Genomic DNA, 14,821 nt, shown 5'->3' on the forward strand with positions numbered 1-14,821 from the left:
CACAATTTCCTCTGTGTGTATGTATGTGTATATACTTGTATGCAAGCAGAGTATTAGGTTCACAGAGGAAAGTGGCTTTGTGAATTTGTACAGATAACTGAAAATAAACAAATAAACGTAAACATTTGTAGGTCTGTTTATCACATTATTTTAAGGAAATCCATTGGTATCGCCTGCACTTGAATGGAGAGGAAAGTGAGACGCACAATGCTGGACAAGACGGTTGTTGTGTGACGGGGAGCCAGGATGCCTCGTAGAGGCTATGCTCCAGCATTAATGCCCGGATGGTGGCCGCAAATCACACCGTTTGAGGGAAGTCGATCAAACATGTAGGAGACTCTTCAGGTGAGGCCATTGAATAGAAGCCTTGGAGTGGCCAGTAGCATATCACAGGCCATTGGCGCATTTGTTCCGCGGAGTTAATGGTCATCCCATCCCAATCCATCTCGCGCATAATGCTGTAGTCGAGAGGGAGGAGGCAAGGCGGTAATGAGATGGGGAAAGCAAAGCTGTATGAGAGCAGATTCCCAAATCCTAATGCCACGTGTCGACGCAACAGATATTGTGGCAAGATAGGAGTATAGAGCAGGGAGGAAGAAAGGGAGGAGGGAAGGAGGGAAGGAGGGAAGGAGGGAAGGAGGCCGAGGGTGGAGTAGAGAGTACTCTGTCCACACAAAGAGGCTGGCGTAAGTGCTACGGCTTCTCTCGGGATGGGATGAGATACTTATCTTGATGTCCGCCCAAGTGGTTTGGCGTTAAAAAATGTCTCTCGTACCCACCCGCCTACTTAACTTATGGTGTAATGGAATGTGCTTGAATCAGCAGCAGTGAGTTCATTCATTTGGCCAGCGGTTTACTTTAACCAAGTTGGAGGGCACTGTTTCAATTTGCGACGTGCGATCATCCTGCATGTCAGAGCCATGCATCCCGTTCATTCATTCATTCATTCATTCATTCATTCATTCATTCATTCAACAGAGTTTCAGAATAGGCATCTTTTATTCTCAGTTAACAGTACTAAAGCCATTAACTATGCATATTCGCCCATACGTGTATCTTGTGTTTCCTGTGAACCCGAGCAGCATTTAATGCTAAAAGCCTGTACCATTGGTGTCTACAAGAGGATAGAAATGGAACTATTGCAGGAGGGAATTCCACATTTGCTTAGCGTAAAATGGGGGGGGGGAGGGGGATCTGCTCAAAAATGCAGTAGTCGAACGTGGAATCGACTCTAGCATGCTCTTCCTTTAAATTTATGCCCTTGTAAGTTTGGTCGAAAGCTGTCGCCTTGTAAACCGCATCAAATCTGCGTAAACTGCTCACTCTCACCCTACAGTTGGTAACGCGCTTCATCAAAGTATGGATTGCAGAAACACACTAAACAGAACGGGCAAAGTAACGTTAGAAAAGCGGAAATTAACTCCTTTGTGAAGATCGTCCAGCAATGTCATTTAGCAATTCATCCAGTAATTGCATATGCAAAGAAGTTGATTTGCACGCTTTTTCTTCTCGAAAGCGAAAAAGCATATCCGATGCTTGAGACGAATATTGCGTGTATGGATTGACTGCATTTCATAATCAAAGCGGAGGCCACGTTGCTTTCATTCTGCGTTTTCCCACACATTCGATGAGCCAAGAGGTGGGGCGAGTTGTCTTACCCCCAAGGACTTGAACTCAAGAGGCACGATAAATTGTACGTAACCCTCTCGAGCTTTAGCAGTCAGAGTAATAGCACTGAAGGTGCCAGCATAACTGAGCTGAGCACGTGATACCTACTTCCACTTGATTCACCATTGCAACCACTCTGAGGAAAGGGAAGGGAGATTTGGTGTATTCAGTTCTGGCAGCAAGGAGTCACTAGCACTCCAATTTGTTCGCTGTTATTCCAATCCATCGACATGAGTTAATCAAAACCAATGTTGGAGGATGAGTGGCTCCATGGTACTACCGAATGGAGCCAGAAGTAGTCCAAAGACTTGAGTGATCGCTTCGCTTGCGACAGGGAGAGAAGTGGATAGAAGAGTGGAAGTAGGCAAATTGGCAGCCAGACAGCCCGCGATCACATACAATGAAGAAGAGTGCAGTAGCAGCATGTCTGAAGGGAAATTGCATGCGCAAAATGCATTTCTTTCACACAAGACCACCTCGAGTGTCAGGAGATTCCGAGTTATTGGAGGAGAGCCTGTCACCGAGATTGCCAGAAATGAGCACATGAGAATGTAGCATTCCTGACTCAATTGAAAGAATGCAACGTTTCTCCGAGGAAGGTGCACATCATTTCCACTTGTGCAATCCACCAGCAAAACTTGCTCGACTTTAGTAATTCGGTCAGCATCAATAATCTCGTTATGTAATATTTAGCAATGATTCAAATGTTAGTAACTACTTAATAGTTTTTATGCGAGTCCACAAATCCAGCAGCGCGTGAGCTTGAAGGATCGCGCGAGGGAATTGCCAGTTAGGCATTGAAAAGTTAGGAGATTTGAATATGCCTGCAGTACACCGCCTGTAATTGACACCATGTATTTCCTCGTCAGTGACCATTTACTTTCGGTACTCTTAGCTAGAAGGGATAGCCCTTCCCTTCCATTAGCTGCAGCAATGCTGTTAAAGTGTACACATGGATGTGGTGATTACGAATTCAGGAGGTACCAATGAAGGTTTGAACTGAAGATACACAAGAAAGTATCCGAAAAAATCAGATCCTCCTAGATATGGTGTGAGAATTGTGCAACTGTGGTATCGCATTCCCGCCATTGACCTTCACCTGAACCAGCACTTGCTTCTTTCTACATGCTCTCAGCAAAGTTGAATTTGGAGTTATTTCCAAATGATCACCACATGTAATGTTGTATTTCCCTCACCTTCGATTTGTCCTTCTGCTCTGCATTCCGTGCGAACTTCTTGGAAAACTTGCGAGACAAAGACACCTGTCAGGCCAACCTGTTGTGGAACTGCGTAAGAGCCGGCAACTGGGGGAAGGAGACGGTGTTGTCAATTTTTAGTCCCAATGAACCTTAACAGAGGCAACAACGTTTAATATGTCTGTTCAAGTACAGGTACATTTGCCCTGAGTGTGTCAGTTTTGCTGCGACATCCCACATAATTGGGACCGGAAAGTGATTTGTCAGCCGAACGTATTGGCTGCCTCCGCCAAAAAATAGAAACCAACCCCAACCAAGAAAGCCATTTTCCACTCTTTTAAAATCCACTGTTGTATAGCGACCATCAAACTGTGCTGGCTTTGGCGATGCTTCAATTGGGGTGAGTTGACGACCCATGAGGTGTTTTCGGAGGGGTGCACAGTCTAAGCTCACACTGGGGAATGACTTTTTCCGAAAACAAAGCTGTACATGTCAGGAGCGAATCACCTCTGCATTTGATTCGCTTCACTGTTGCAGTCCGTTTCACTGAAGCAAATTGTGCTCCAACAACACTTGTCTGAATGCAATATTTAGCCAAAGAGGCTCTTCAATCTCTGTGGCTTTAGTCAGCATGTGGGCGCCATGGCTTTTGTTCCATGTCTTCAGGCATCCAGCTCCTGTGTGCGCAAACAATGATAAACACTTCTGCCATGCTGCTGTGCCTTATTACGTCTTGAGGGGTGACTCCAGGTGTTACGGCTGGTTGTCTTTCTTGCCCTAACTGCCCACTGAAAGAGAGCTACCTTTTTAAAAACCAGCCAACTACCAATGATTACACCTTAACCATCCTCCAACATGGTGGTTCCTCAGTAATTCGTCAAAGGACTACCGAAGTTTTTTACCCTATAAACTCAAGCATCACTGGTGCCACATGTTGTGCATACTGCCAGGCAGGAAAGGCAATTTGCGATTTTATGACAACGTCTTTCTGTGTATCGAATACGCTCTTCCACCAAATAACACCTCTACATTTTTGTGCTTGAAACAAATTAAAGACAGCGAAGCCATGGGATGGCTATGCACCGAAACTACATTTGTGGTGGAATGCTTACAATGCGTTGCCATCTTCATGATTGCGAGATTGGATGTTAATGACCGCACTGGTTTAATCAGACCAAATGAGTGCGCGTCGTGTTACGGCATTCGTGATATTTCAGGTGGACCTTGGAACTGATTCGCATGGAATAGGCAACTACATTGCAAGTATGGTCATTTGAATGCTATTGCAATCACTTGAAGCCACTGTTTAGATAAACAGAAGATACGGAACAGAAGATGAACTCAAAAAATTTGACAACGAATGAGGGCATTGGTACCGAGAAAAGGTGGAATATTCTGTCCGACTTAGTGGTAGGATCATTGCATCAGCATTCGTACACCAACATTTGTGACTACAAAGTTGGCTTTGAGGACCCAGCAACACATCATATGACCTCATTAGACCCGCTTTTATGAAGGCAACGGACATGCGAATCTGAACGTGGGAGGGAGGAGGGTGGAGGGACGTGCGTGATGTGCAATGTGGGAGTGCGGGAAAACTTTCTCACCTTTGGCCTGTATTGGCCAGATTTTTTGTGTACGGTGTGATGATGATGGCGTATTCGGTAATTAAATCCGGCCACCAAGGTACATGCCCACTTCTGATTGAAGATGATGGGCGTAAAGGTCAATAAGGTGGCTATAAAGCGCTCACCTTCCTCCATTCCCCCGTTTGATTAGACGAGCAAAGTTTCAACAGAGCATCCCCCCAGCCACACCATCACTGTCGAATGATGTGAGGTCCACGCCCCGACTTCTGAGTTAATCAAACCGCATTACACCACACACGGGTGTTCCAAAACGTTAAGTGGCACTTTCACAAAGCTGCTTTTCTTCCCAACATGGTAAACCAATCCCCCATTGGAAGGTGGGACATGACTCACAAGTGGCTGCACACGGAGGTTCTACACTACCTGTTAGGCTCATTAACGCACTGTTCACCTCAGACCATGCGTCTGCATAAGTCATGTGCTTGAATACAGAAAAGGATAACTGTTAATGACAGGTTTTGAGGGCCGATCTACAGACTCACGCCTAGTGCTTCCGTGAGGTATCCAACTGCAGAATCGAAAACACATGGATCATGAGTAGGGAAGCCCAACGCGACATCACCGCCAAGGATGTCCTGCACTGGATAGCAATTATATCTCGAATGCGGACTCCCAAACGAAGGCACGAAGTTAACTTGGTGTCGATGCGCTTGGCACTGTAAGATCAGATTGTTGGTAAACGTGGTGCACTCATTGATGATGATCTTCCAAGTTCGACAGCAACGTGAGTCGCTGAAACGCAATTGGGGTGGTGTTTCACATTGAAATCGCTTCCACGCTCAGCAAAAGTCACGGTCACACGAGGTCGCGAATTCCCAGAAGTAATCAGTGTCACTCCAGAGATCTTACATCTAGCTGAACATTCGAGTGTTTCCAACTCCCATACACCAAATCACATTTGCACAATTTGCTTGAACATGATAATTCCAGCCTTAAGTGACACGAAAAACACAATCTGGCCCAGCGAAATGCTCGCTAATTTTATCTTCCGCGAAACAACTAAATGAATGCAAACAAGTCGTTGCAAAAGTGACTGCAACCGACCTGCTCACTGCACAGACATGCACCGTCCAAAACATTGGGAATTACAGTGTGCGAAAGTCAAATACTTGGACAAGACTGTATACACTAGCATTTCCATGCACAAGGGACGCAAATGATTAGCTGTAAAAATCAGGTGGTGCAAACTCCGGATTCCTTTCGTCAGTCAGTTTTTGCGTATAGGTAGTAAAGCGACTTTTAGGCGGTGGGGAAATGAAAGACTTCCCACGATCCCACTCTCTTGTGGGGCGTTTTCTCGACAACGGAGTCGGCGCATTGGAGGGAAGAGTTGTATCTTTTAGTGGTGAACCTGTCGCTGTGGTAGAGGCGATTGCCGCAGCAGCTGCCGCCTGTTTCACCTCCGCCTCGTCACGCAGACGACGTAGCATAGAAGCAATGTCGAGATCGTCGGAGCACAGTTGTTCACCGATAGCACCCTCAGAGACAGGTGGAGGCGGTGAAGGAGGGGTTGGTGATGGCTGCGACGGGGCGACGTTCTTCTCGAGCAAGTTGGCGGCGGCCGTGGCTACGTCTGGAAGCCCTTTGCGAGCACGCAGCTGCGCCAACCGCCGACCCATTGCAACAGTGCGCTTTGCACGCTCCTCTTCTACTCGCTCTCGTGCTCGCTCGGTCCGACGACGCAGCTCACGCAACGCTGCCTGCTCCGCTAAGCGCTGCTCCGCGTCGGCCGAGAAGGCATAGAAGCCCGTGCCATGATCACGAACTTCTCCCTGTCGTAAATGCGCGTAGGTCACTGGGCCTTCTGGAATACTTACTGGCTCAGCTGTGACGCGAGAAAATGGTCTTGCTGGAGGGAAAATGGAGAAATTCTCGTTGTAACTGTAAACACCATTCATTATAAACTAACATCCAACTGTATTATTTTGATGAATTCTACTTTTACTTTTAAAATATAAGTAGTTCTAAAAGAATGTGAAGGCTGTCAAGAGGTTTACACATCTGTTGAATACTGCTTGATTGAAGCGATGAAAGCTGCTTCAGAATATTGACATCGAAATTACTAAGTCCGTAGTGCTATGGGATCAGTAGCACTAATAAAACTTCAGGAGCATTTAATCTAAGTGATACCCAACAAATTGCGAACTGATGAAGTGAGATAAAGGGGAATCGAAGGAAACCATTCGAAGGAGCAGAAAACTCGTCCAACTAACGATAAAGAGAGTTCGCTGAATCTAAGGTGTGCTTTCCAATAAATTATGCAAAGTTTGTTAGAAATAAATGCATATTTAAGAAGTACTCCGTATATCAAAACACGAACAAGTAGACTTCGTACAAAGTGATTGGTAATCACTGAGGCAGTTCGCACACAATTTACAGCATTGATAGGCGCGCATGAACTCAAGCGCCACAAACCTTGACAGGGACCACTACGATCCTCATCCGCATCCTCATCACTGGAGTCGGTGATGCATTGTTTCTCCTCCACAGCCTTCCGTCCAAAATCAACAAGAGGAGCTCTGTCATCGTCATCATCCCCCTCCTTACTATGCGTAATAGCAGCTTGTTTCAGAGCTTCGTAGAGACGAGCCTTCGCCTCCAGGTTGCGTCGAGCTCGCTCCCAGTCAGTATCCTCCTCGGTAGCCTCCTTCGCTCCAAACACCTCTTCTTTCGCCTTTAATTTCTGGAAAGGTGAGGGAGGCCGCCTAAGGAGGACATTTACACCGCTCCCATCACCAGCCCGCTTTAGTACCGCGCCTGTGACGTTTGGGATGGTGGTGGCCCTCGTTTTTACCTCGCTTTGACGACGGGCGATTTCCGCCTTGAGATCAATGAGGGAAACTCCGTTGACATCGATACGTCTTCTGCGTCCAGTAGGCAACGATTGCATGCTATATAAAATATGCGTACAATACTAAATAATAACACGACAAGGTACCAAGTCCATGAAATGCCCTAGCAACCTGCAACTAAGGAAACGAAAATTGCAAAACTGCACAAACTAAAATCGGATGAACTCGATCAGCTGAACATAAAAACAATGGCAGGAGAAGAAATAACATAACAAAAGACTAACACATAAACGAAAGAATGCCTAAATACAACACTTGAATGCCGAACACTGGAATTTAGGCGAGTTGATCTTAAATTGAAAACGTTGGACGAAAACAATCCGTACAAGTACACATGAAAATACTCCATTAGGGAGTGAACCATATCGAACACTTGCCGGTTTAAGCACACAGACTGTAGCGTACAACCATTTACATTCATGCAAGGCGGATACCTATTCAAAAATTCAAACTATATTAAGTTATGCAAAACTTTCTAAGTCACAGACATTTGACCTAAAACAACAAAGCTGTTTGAACAATTCATTACACAAGTCCTAACTATCCCGTGCTACTCTTTGGTAATTGCCTTTTAATGAAACTTGTCTAGGTGCAAGCATTTTGTCAGCTTAGGTTAGAGATTTTTCTGTAGGGATTTTGTCCAGTGCAAAAATTAAATAATGCTGGAAGGCTAACGATGTCTCTCAAAATATAAAGAGTTTGAATCTTAACTGATACTAGGCAACTGACTGATTGGATACGACATTTGGAAGATTATTGAGTGGTATTAAAGCGCAATCGTTAACACGTACCTTGAGATGAAAGCGGTTCATTTTAAATGCAAGTATACGGATGGCGGATATTAAAAGTGGCAGTGCATTTCTTTCGACATTGACCACTACTTTAAAGTGCTACATCTGATAGGACCCATTTGCGTTGCTAAAATAGGGCATATATTAAGATCTACACGTCTGTACGGAGAAACAGTATCGACAAAACTTCAATGTTTGTCTTGCTGAGAGGCTTATGTTCAAGTTAAATGTGGAAAACGACTATGTATTAGGTGTTTTCTTATTGGATTGAGCTCCGACTCCAGTGGACGCCTTAAATAGGGTTTCTTACAGAGTAACGGCTTGTGTCTTTCATTCTTCAGATAATACGCACACCTAAACTTATTTCCAGTCGGTAGTGTCTCCATAAGGCCTAACTTTATCATGGAGGGTAGCTATTGAACATAGAAGGAAGTGTTTATCGTAAATCGAATAATTTGTCTGTGAGAGTGCGCCACCCACAAGCTCCACCAATAGCATCAGTATCGGCGATGGACGGCTGGACAGTGGTTTGGCTCAAAATCGGTAAGTGCTACAATTGTTGCAGAGCAGAGTGTTTGCCCCAGTTGCTTAAGCTCTTCATTGCAGACTTTCTTCCCTTTGAATATGTTTGTTTGCTTTTTCGTTAACTAATGCAGTGAATTTACAATCGTAGCAAGGCCTTGAAGGCAACACCTGTAATTGCTTGCCAGACCCAGAGAGCTGTGAAGCTCTGTCTGCCTATTTGGTGTTGCCCATGTCCTGACGTGGTGGGTGCGGTCTTCTCTTATTACCATCCTGATCAACGAAATTGTGTGTGCTAGATATTTCACAGATCGTAGTAAAACAGGCCACTTTGCGCTTTCACTAGGCAAGTAGGCAGCGTCTGGTCTAAAGGAAGTTAGTGGAACACGTGAGCATTCTACCATGTTGCTAAAAATAATGTTTTCAAATACCCTCATTCGTATGGCGGCTCACTGAAGCCATCTCACGTGTGTAGCTATCAAATTGGATGCTTACATTTTATTTTATTTATTTCATGATATTGTAGACTTGGGAAACCCCGTTTTAGGCGTGTTTGAGGCTAACACATCAGACTGTGGAATTGCAGTTAACAAATTCGTTTGATGAAATGGTCTTTGTTTGTTGTTGCATCTTCGCTCTTAGGGCTTCTGATTCGTGACCTGATATTCTGTCTTGTTTATAGCCTTCTGGCTTCGCCCATTAGTGACACTTGTCCTCTTTCACACTGGCCTGACTTAGTACAGCTTTGGGTATCACTGCAGTTGCTGAACTGGGGCAATACACAGAAGTCCTCACAGATGGAGGACGTCTACTGTGTGTGGCTGAGCTTGCGCATAATAATAACAACGTGAGGTGCTGGAAGCCACATTCATGATTTGAAGCGCCCTTCATGCAATTGCCTCGAGAGCCACGTGCGGATGTACTCATCAGGCGAATTGATGCCGTATTATCAGCCTGCCGAGCAGCCACAGGTGACTTGGACTGAGCAGCATTGAAATGGGGACGAAGTGGTAAATAGGCGTGAATGCAGGGCATTGGTTATGGGAGGCAGCTTTACACTACACCCTTTGTCGCGTTGAGCAGCTCGGCCCTCCAGTGAATGCTCTACGAATCGCATCTGACTCAAAGAATGTTCCCTCCAGGTCTGCACAGTAAGCAGAAGGACAGTGAAACAGTGGATTCAGTGGAATCGATCTGACACATTGCTAACGTCGAGTTCCAACCTCACCCTTTCCTTGCGATAAATCGCTAACTACTGCTCCTGGCTGCAACAGCCAAAAATTTGTGTTTTTACAATTCCAACTGCATTGCGATGGTCAGCACAGAAGGGAAAACATGACAAGTGCTGACGACGGCGATGCAAGGAGGAAATGAGTTGTAAAGGAATATTTGTTTGATTTGCAAATTGAGTTCTTTGATCTGGGTAGGGCCTTTTCCTGTTAGGTAATGTGGCATTAAGCCCTCGCTTATGGTCTCGCATTTCCACAGCATACTGTTGGAAAACCTCTATTCCACAGTGGTTTTACTTCTTGCGGTTGCGTAGATTAGTCGGAGCAGTTCACGCGCCAGCTTATTTTTAAGGAATTCCAGTTATGCTTATAATGATTTAACGCTCTTTATAGCCACAACTTCCCTCTGTCTCACAAAGTTGTAAACACACTCGATGGCGTGGCCACCCAATCAGACATACAGTGTCCCGGTTTATCGCACGTTAATGACCTGTATTTTGTACTGCCTTGCTGCAGTACATAGTCAGGGTAGAATTGGAGCACCACAGCCTAACGTGATTTTCGGTAAAGTTGTAGCATTTTCATTCATATGCACAGTTTTTTGATTAATTAGGGCTTTTCAATCAGCCCGTTATTTTCTTACTAACACAGCAGCCCTGTCTGTTGAACAATATACAGACGTTTCCAACCATTGTCGCTTACATATTAGGCACCAATTGGATTTTCCGGCCATCCCGGTTAAAAGTGACCTCATTTTGGGTGCATTTTTCTTTTCATTTGCTCCACTTTACTTGTATCGCCTTCGTGCTATTTGAAAATTTGTGGTGTGTTTGAATGTATGGCCGCGTACAAATTGTATAACTCGCCCAGTTTTGAGCTAAAAGGTCGTGACCTATTTTGAATTGTCGGGAATGAATATAGGACGATTTCTAGTATAAGTGAATGTGGCATCTTATCGTGGGGGTGACACTGCTTTTGGTTCTCTTGTAGCTGTTATTTATGTTGCAAATTATACCTGGGACTCTTCGCACCAGAAGTAATGGCCGGGGTTTGTGTAACCACCAGGATAGTCAGTCAGGTGGGTCTATGAAGGAGACATTGCGGAGACTTCTGAGGCCAACGAGAGTGCTGTTGCCGGAGATGCTGGAGGAACCGGTAGTTGGTGGGTTGATTCACCAGCTCTTTGACGCATCCCACAATTGGTGTCATTTGGTTAATCGAGTTCGCTACTCTCGTTACTATCGGGGCCCAGTGGAGCATGGCACTGTGCATGGACTTCTCTACCGTAGTCTCAGACGCCACCTCCCTCTGTGTTGCTTCATGCGAAAGGAGAATTTGAGCCGCTTTAGTCTATATATCCTTTTCTTATTCGTAATTCCTCTGTCAGGTGTGCTTGTGCCCTTGCCTTAACTGTATGTGTTTGGACACATTTACGACACTTTGTGAGCATGCCTGTGGATGGGTACATGTCTGTTGGATCGCTGTGCCGCAGCCTAAAGGTAATGGCAATTAAACGTGATTGTCATTGTCAGATACCACCATCGCAAAAGGAATCACGATATTGGCGAATCTACTGCTACATCCTGGTGGTCGTGGTTTTTGTCTACCTGGTTCCAAGGCTATTGAAGGTATAACGAATTGGGAAATTAATTGAGTTCAGTCGGTTTTCCGGTGCATCTACTGTCATAAACGGAATGGAGCTGTGCAATACTTTACCATTGAAGAGTGGACGATTCTGATGTCGGAACAAAAACAAGGTTGTGCCTTTGTGATATTTGCATGGATTATAAATGACGTAGTGGGGGCATGACGGCACATCTGCTGTCGTCGCATTCCCCGTTTTTTGATTTGGTGCTTTGAAAGATTAGGAGAAACATTCAGCTAATCCATTTGATTTGAGCATTGCGTCTGTTATAATGACTAAGAAGTGGGTTATTTTGCACTTGCTTATAATTGGTTCCTTTTTTTAAACTACACGCTCATTGACCAGGAAACTGTTGTTTTGAACTTAGAGTTTTTGAACGAGGGCCTCTTGAAGGAGCCTTCGTTAGAGTGGCTCAGAAATCGATCTCTTCCTACGTGCAAAGGTCACCTCATTCTCAAATCCAATGGAAAGTTCAGACTGATTTCCATTCCAACCTGTTTCAATGCACGTTTCAGGCAGGCCGGTGGTTTGGTGGATTTCCTTCGTTTCTTGCGTGATCAGGTTCAAACAGCCATTTGTGCCTGCGTCTATCACTGTACTCCAAATGGTTTTATTCGCGGCCATTTAGTACATTTAGGAATATATGCATTCATTGTCATTGCCAAGCTAAATGTCTATCTACCCCATTTGAAAGCAATATATTGGAGTCTTCCTTTGTGCAGGTTTCTTTTGTCTTTCGACCATCGCTACCAAATATACCTTCAGCGTTTGTGGCACTCTCCAATCTTCGTGCCCTCTTTCCCATGGGACAGAGGTAGGCTGTTTTGTTAGTGCTTTAGAAGTTTTGAGTTGCTTTGACCAGCTGTAAATCCAGTGGGCAGCGTCATAGGCAAAGCACTCACCGTCTGAATGAGTATCCTTGCTCTTATTTGTTGATGCTTTACAGTCCACCTCGCTTAAATCCGATGTTAAGTGATTTTGAGCAAATGGACTCACTATTTTGACTCGTACAGTGACACGTTGGAAGGCATCATTGCGATAATTCCAAAGGAGCATCGAAAGGGTCTATGTGCCAGTACCGCGTAACGTTCAGTTTACACTCATGGAGGAGTGGGCGCCCACTCATTTTGATCAGAGGTTTACCGAGGAGTCGGCACGATGGCGCATCACTCATCGTGCATTACTTTAGGGGTTCTGGGCTCGTATTGCTTCCAAGCTGACAGAGATGTAAGCCCATGTTGATTTGGTTTCACAGGTTTTATCTTGCACGGATGGACATTGCTGACTGCTTCAATAGCATTGATCATGGCCTTTTGTTGGACGTTTTCAAGAAGACGGTAAAGAAGGTAGTTCGATTTCTACTACTGAGCGTCGCTTGCAGTGAACAGCTCAACTTTTTCTTGTGCTCCACCTTTGGTTCGCAATATTGTGTAATATTTGACAAATCCTTTCGAAGCTCCCCTATGAAGGTGTGCTTTGACACTTTATGCAACCGCGATCGGTAGCTGAAAAGTTTACATTGCTACTGTTTCAGTGAGTACATCACCAGTTTTGTGTAGTTGCAGAGTATTGGAGAAGCCGATGAATATAATGCTGTTTACATTATGCGTTCGCTAGCTTTCCCTTCTTTTTAGGCAATGCTCTTCTCCAATACGGCGTTTTCCGATCAGTTTGTCGTTTCGGAGCTATCCTTCTTCCTCAATAATTATGTTATAAAGGTAGATTTCTAACCAGTATTAACGATACGTCTTCTCTTGCCACTTTACGGAAAACTTCATGATAAATTCCTTGGGTTAGCTGCTAGCAAGTTGTAATTGAACCAGTCAACCATCCACACACAGCACTTTTGCTCTAGATGTCTGTCTCAATCCTTCACTTGTACGAAGTAGCTACTTGCTTGAGCTAACCGACTTACTGTCCAACCTCATTATGTCTTATCATCCAAACTCACTAATGTTTGAGTTCATCTGCGTAACAACTGAACAGTCTTGGAGCACGTCCTCACGACTATTGCAATTACCCATTTATTTTGAGAAGATGTCTGGCGGAAATTGGCGGGGTATTGCAAGGCCTTCTGTCTGAATTAGGCGATGTTTTAGTTTGCTGGGTGTCGCCTCTTGCAAAGCAGAGGCATTCCTCAAGGTTCTTGCGTATCTACCGACTTGTCGAATCTCTTTCTGGCTTACGTCGATCGGAAAAGCCCAATAAGCTCTTGCTTTTGGGACGCTGAACGAAAAAGGCCATGGGGTGGAGAAAGACCGGAGGCTGGGATTTTGCGCTTCCATGATGACTACCTCTACCTTGCTGCCTCAAAAGGGCACTTGAGCGCTGTGCGGGATGCGCTGCTTGGCAGTATGTCTTTCCTCGTCTAACACCCTACTTTAAGATCTGCACAGGTTTGGTCTTCGACCCAACTTCTCCAAGGAAAATGTTGAGAGCGGCAAGGGTACGCACATCGCTTTCATCGTCAAACATTCGTTTACCCCTTTTCCCTTTTCTGCATTTCTGGCCCTACGAATATTACCAGCTGTAATCAGGGATTTTGATTAAATCCACTAAACTGTGGTTAAGGCAAGCGAATTGCATGCTGCTTGCTACATGCTTTGACTGCCAACGTAATTATCTCACCCTCCTGTGTCGTGTTAGATGGTGGGTTTGGTGCAATGGTTACAGGAAAGTGAGGTCATTTTTTGCTTGTAGGACCCGCTTCAGTTGAGTGGTTGGGGCTGGAAATAACTCCTCATTTGGACCTTCTAATTCCACTCGTGAAGTGTGGTATGAAGAACCCTTTTTCATGCTAGAGTTTGTGCCTCACGTTTTCATCGTACTTGTTGTTACAGTAGTGGCAAAAAGTTTCTCAAATGCTGATTCACTTTCCAAAAATGTGAAGGTCCGCGAATGTTCGACCGCTTTGGAGGCTACCCCTTGCCCTGGAAGGACTGTTTGTTCCGATTAAAGGCCTGTCTTCATACCTCGACTCACATCAAGATGGTCGCCACCCAAGCGGGTTTTGCTTCGAATTCCTCCGTGGCGGAGGAGAATGCAAGACGCATTGGCTTGTATTTCGGTCACCTTGTCATTGTCTACATTTGGTCCTGCCCAGAGCGTCATGTCCACTTGGCATCAATTAAACGCTCTCGGCAACTTGCAAGTGAGTTTTTTGTTGAACAATCAATTTGCTTTTGTGGCATTGAATGCCTGGTGAAAAGTGAACTTTTGATGTGAAATCACTGATTGTTTTAACTGAAAAAAACCCTCGTCGTTGAGGC

General features: G+C 45.0%; 2 protein-coding genes across 2 annotated transcripts; one reads left to right on the top strand and one right to left on the bottom strand. All coding sequences in view use genetic code 11, as the record gives it.

The window, feature by feature from the left end:
- Positions 1-4,983: 4,983 nt before the first annotated feature.
- EGR_09603 (hypothetical protein) lies at positions 4,984-7,776 on the bottom strand (the record flags this gene model as incomplete). Its single annotated transcript, XM_024498852.1, has 4 exons — positions 4,984-5,245; positions 5,702-6,362; positions 6,929-7,404; positions 7,757-7,776. The coding sequence occupies 4 exons, from the start codon at positions 7,774-7,776 to the stop codon at positions 4,984-4,986; spliced, it is 1,419 nt and encodes a 472-aa protein (XP_024346729.1).
- A 3,217-nt stretch (positions 7,777-10,993) lies between these two features.
- On the top strand, positions 10,994-14,777 carry EGR_09604 (serine/threonine protein kinase; the record flags this gene model as incomplete). Its single annotated transcript, XM_024498853.1, has 8 exons — positions 10,994-11,192; positions 11,920-12,113; positions 12,275-12,366; positions 12,808-12,898; positions 13,187-13,270; positions 13,652-13,904; positions 13,939-13,998; positions 14,443-14,777. 8 exons carry the CDS (start codon positions 10,994-10,996, stop codon positions 14,775-14,777), a joined length of 1,308 nt encoding a protein of 435 aa, XP_024346730.1.
- Between the last annotated feature and the right edge of the window lie 44 nt (positions 14,778-14,821).

This window comes from Echinococcus granulosus, assembly GCF_000524195.1.
Source record: "Echinococcus granulosus chromosome Unknown EG_S00156, whole genome shotgun sequence".
In the NCBI taxonomy this organism is placed as follows: Eukaryota; Metazoa; Platyhelminthes; class Cestoda; order Cyclophyllidea; family Taeniidae; genus Echinococcus; species Echinococcus granulosus.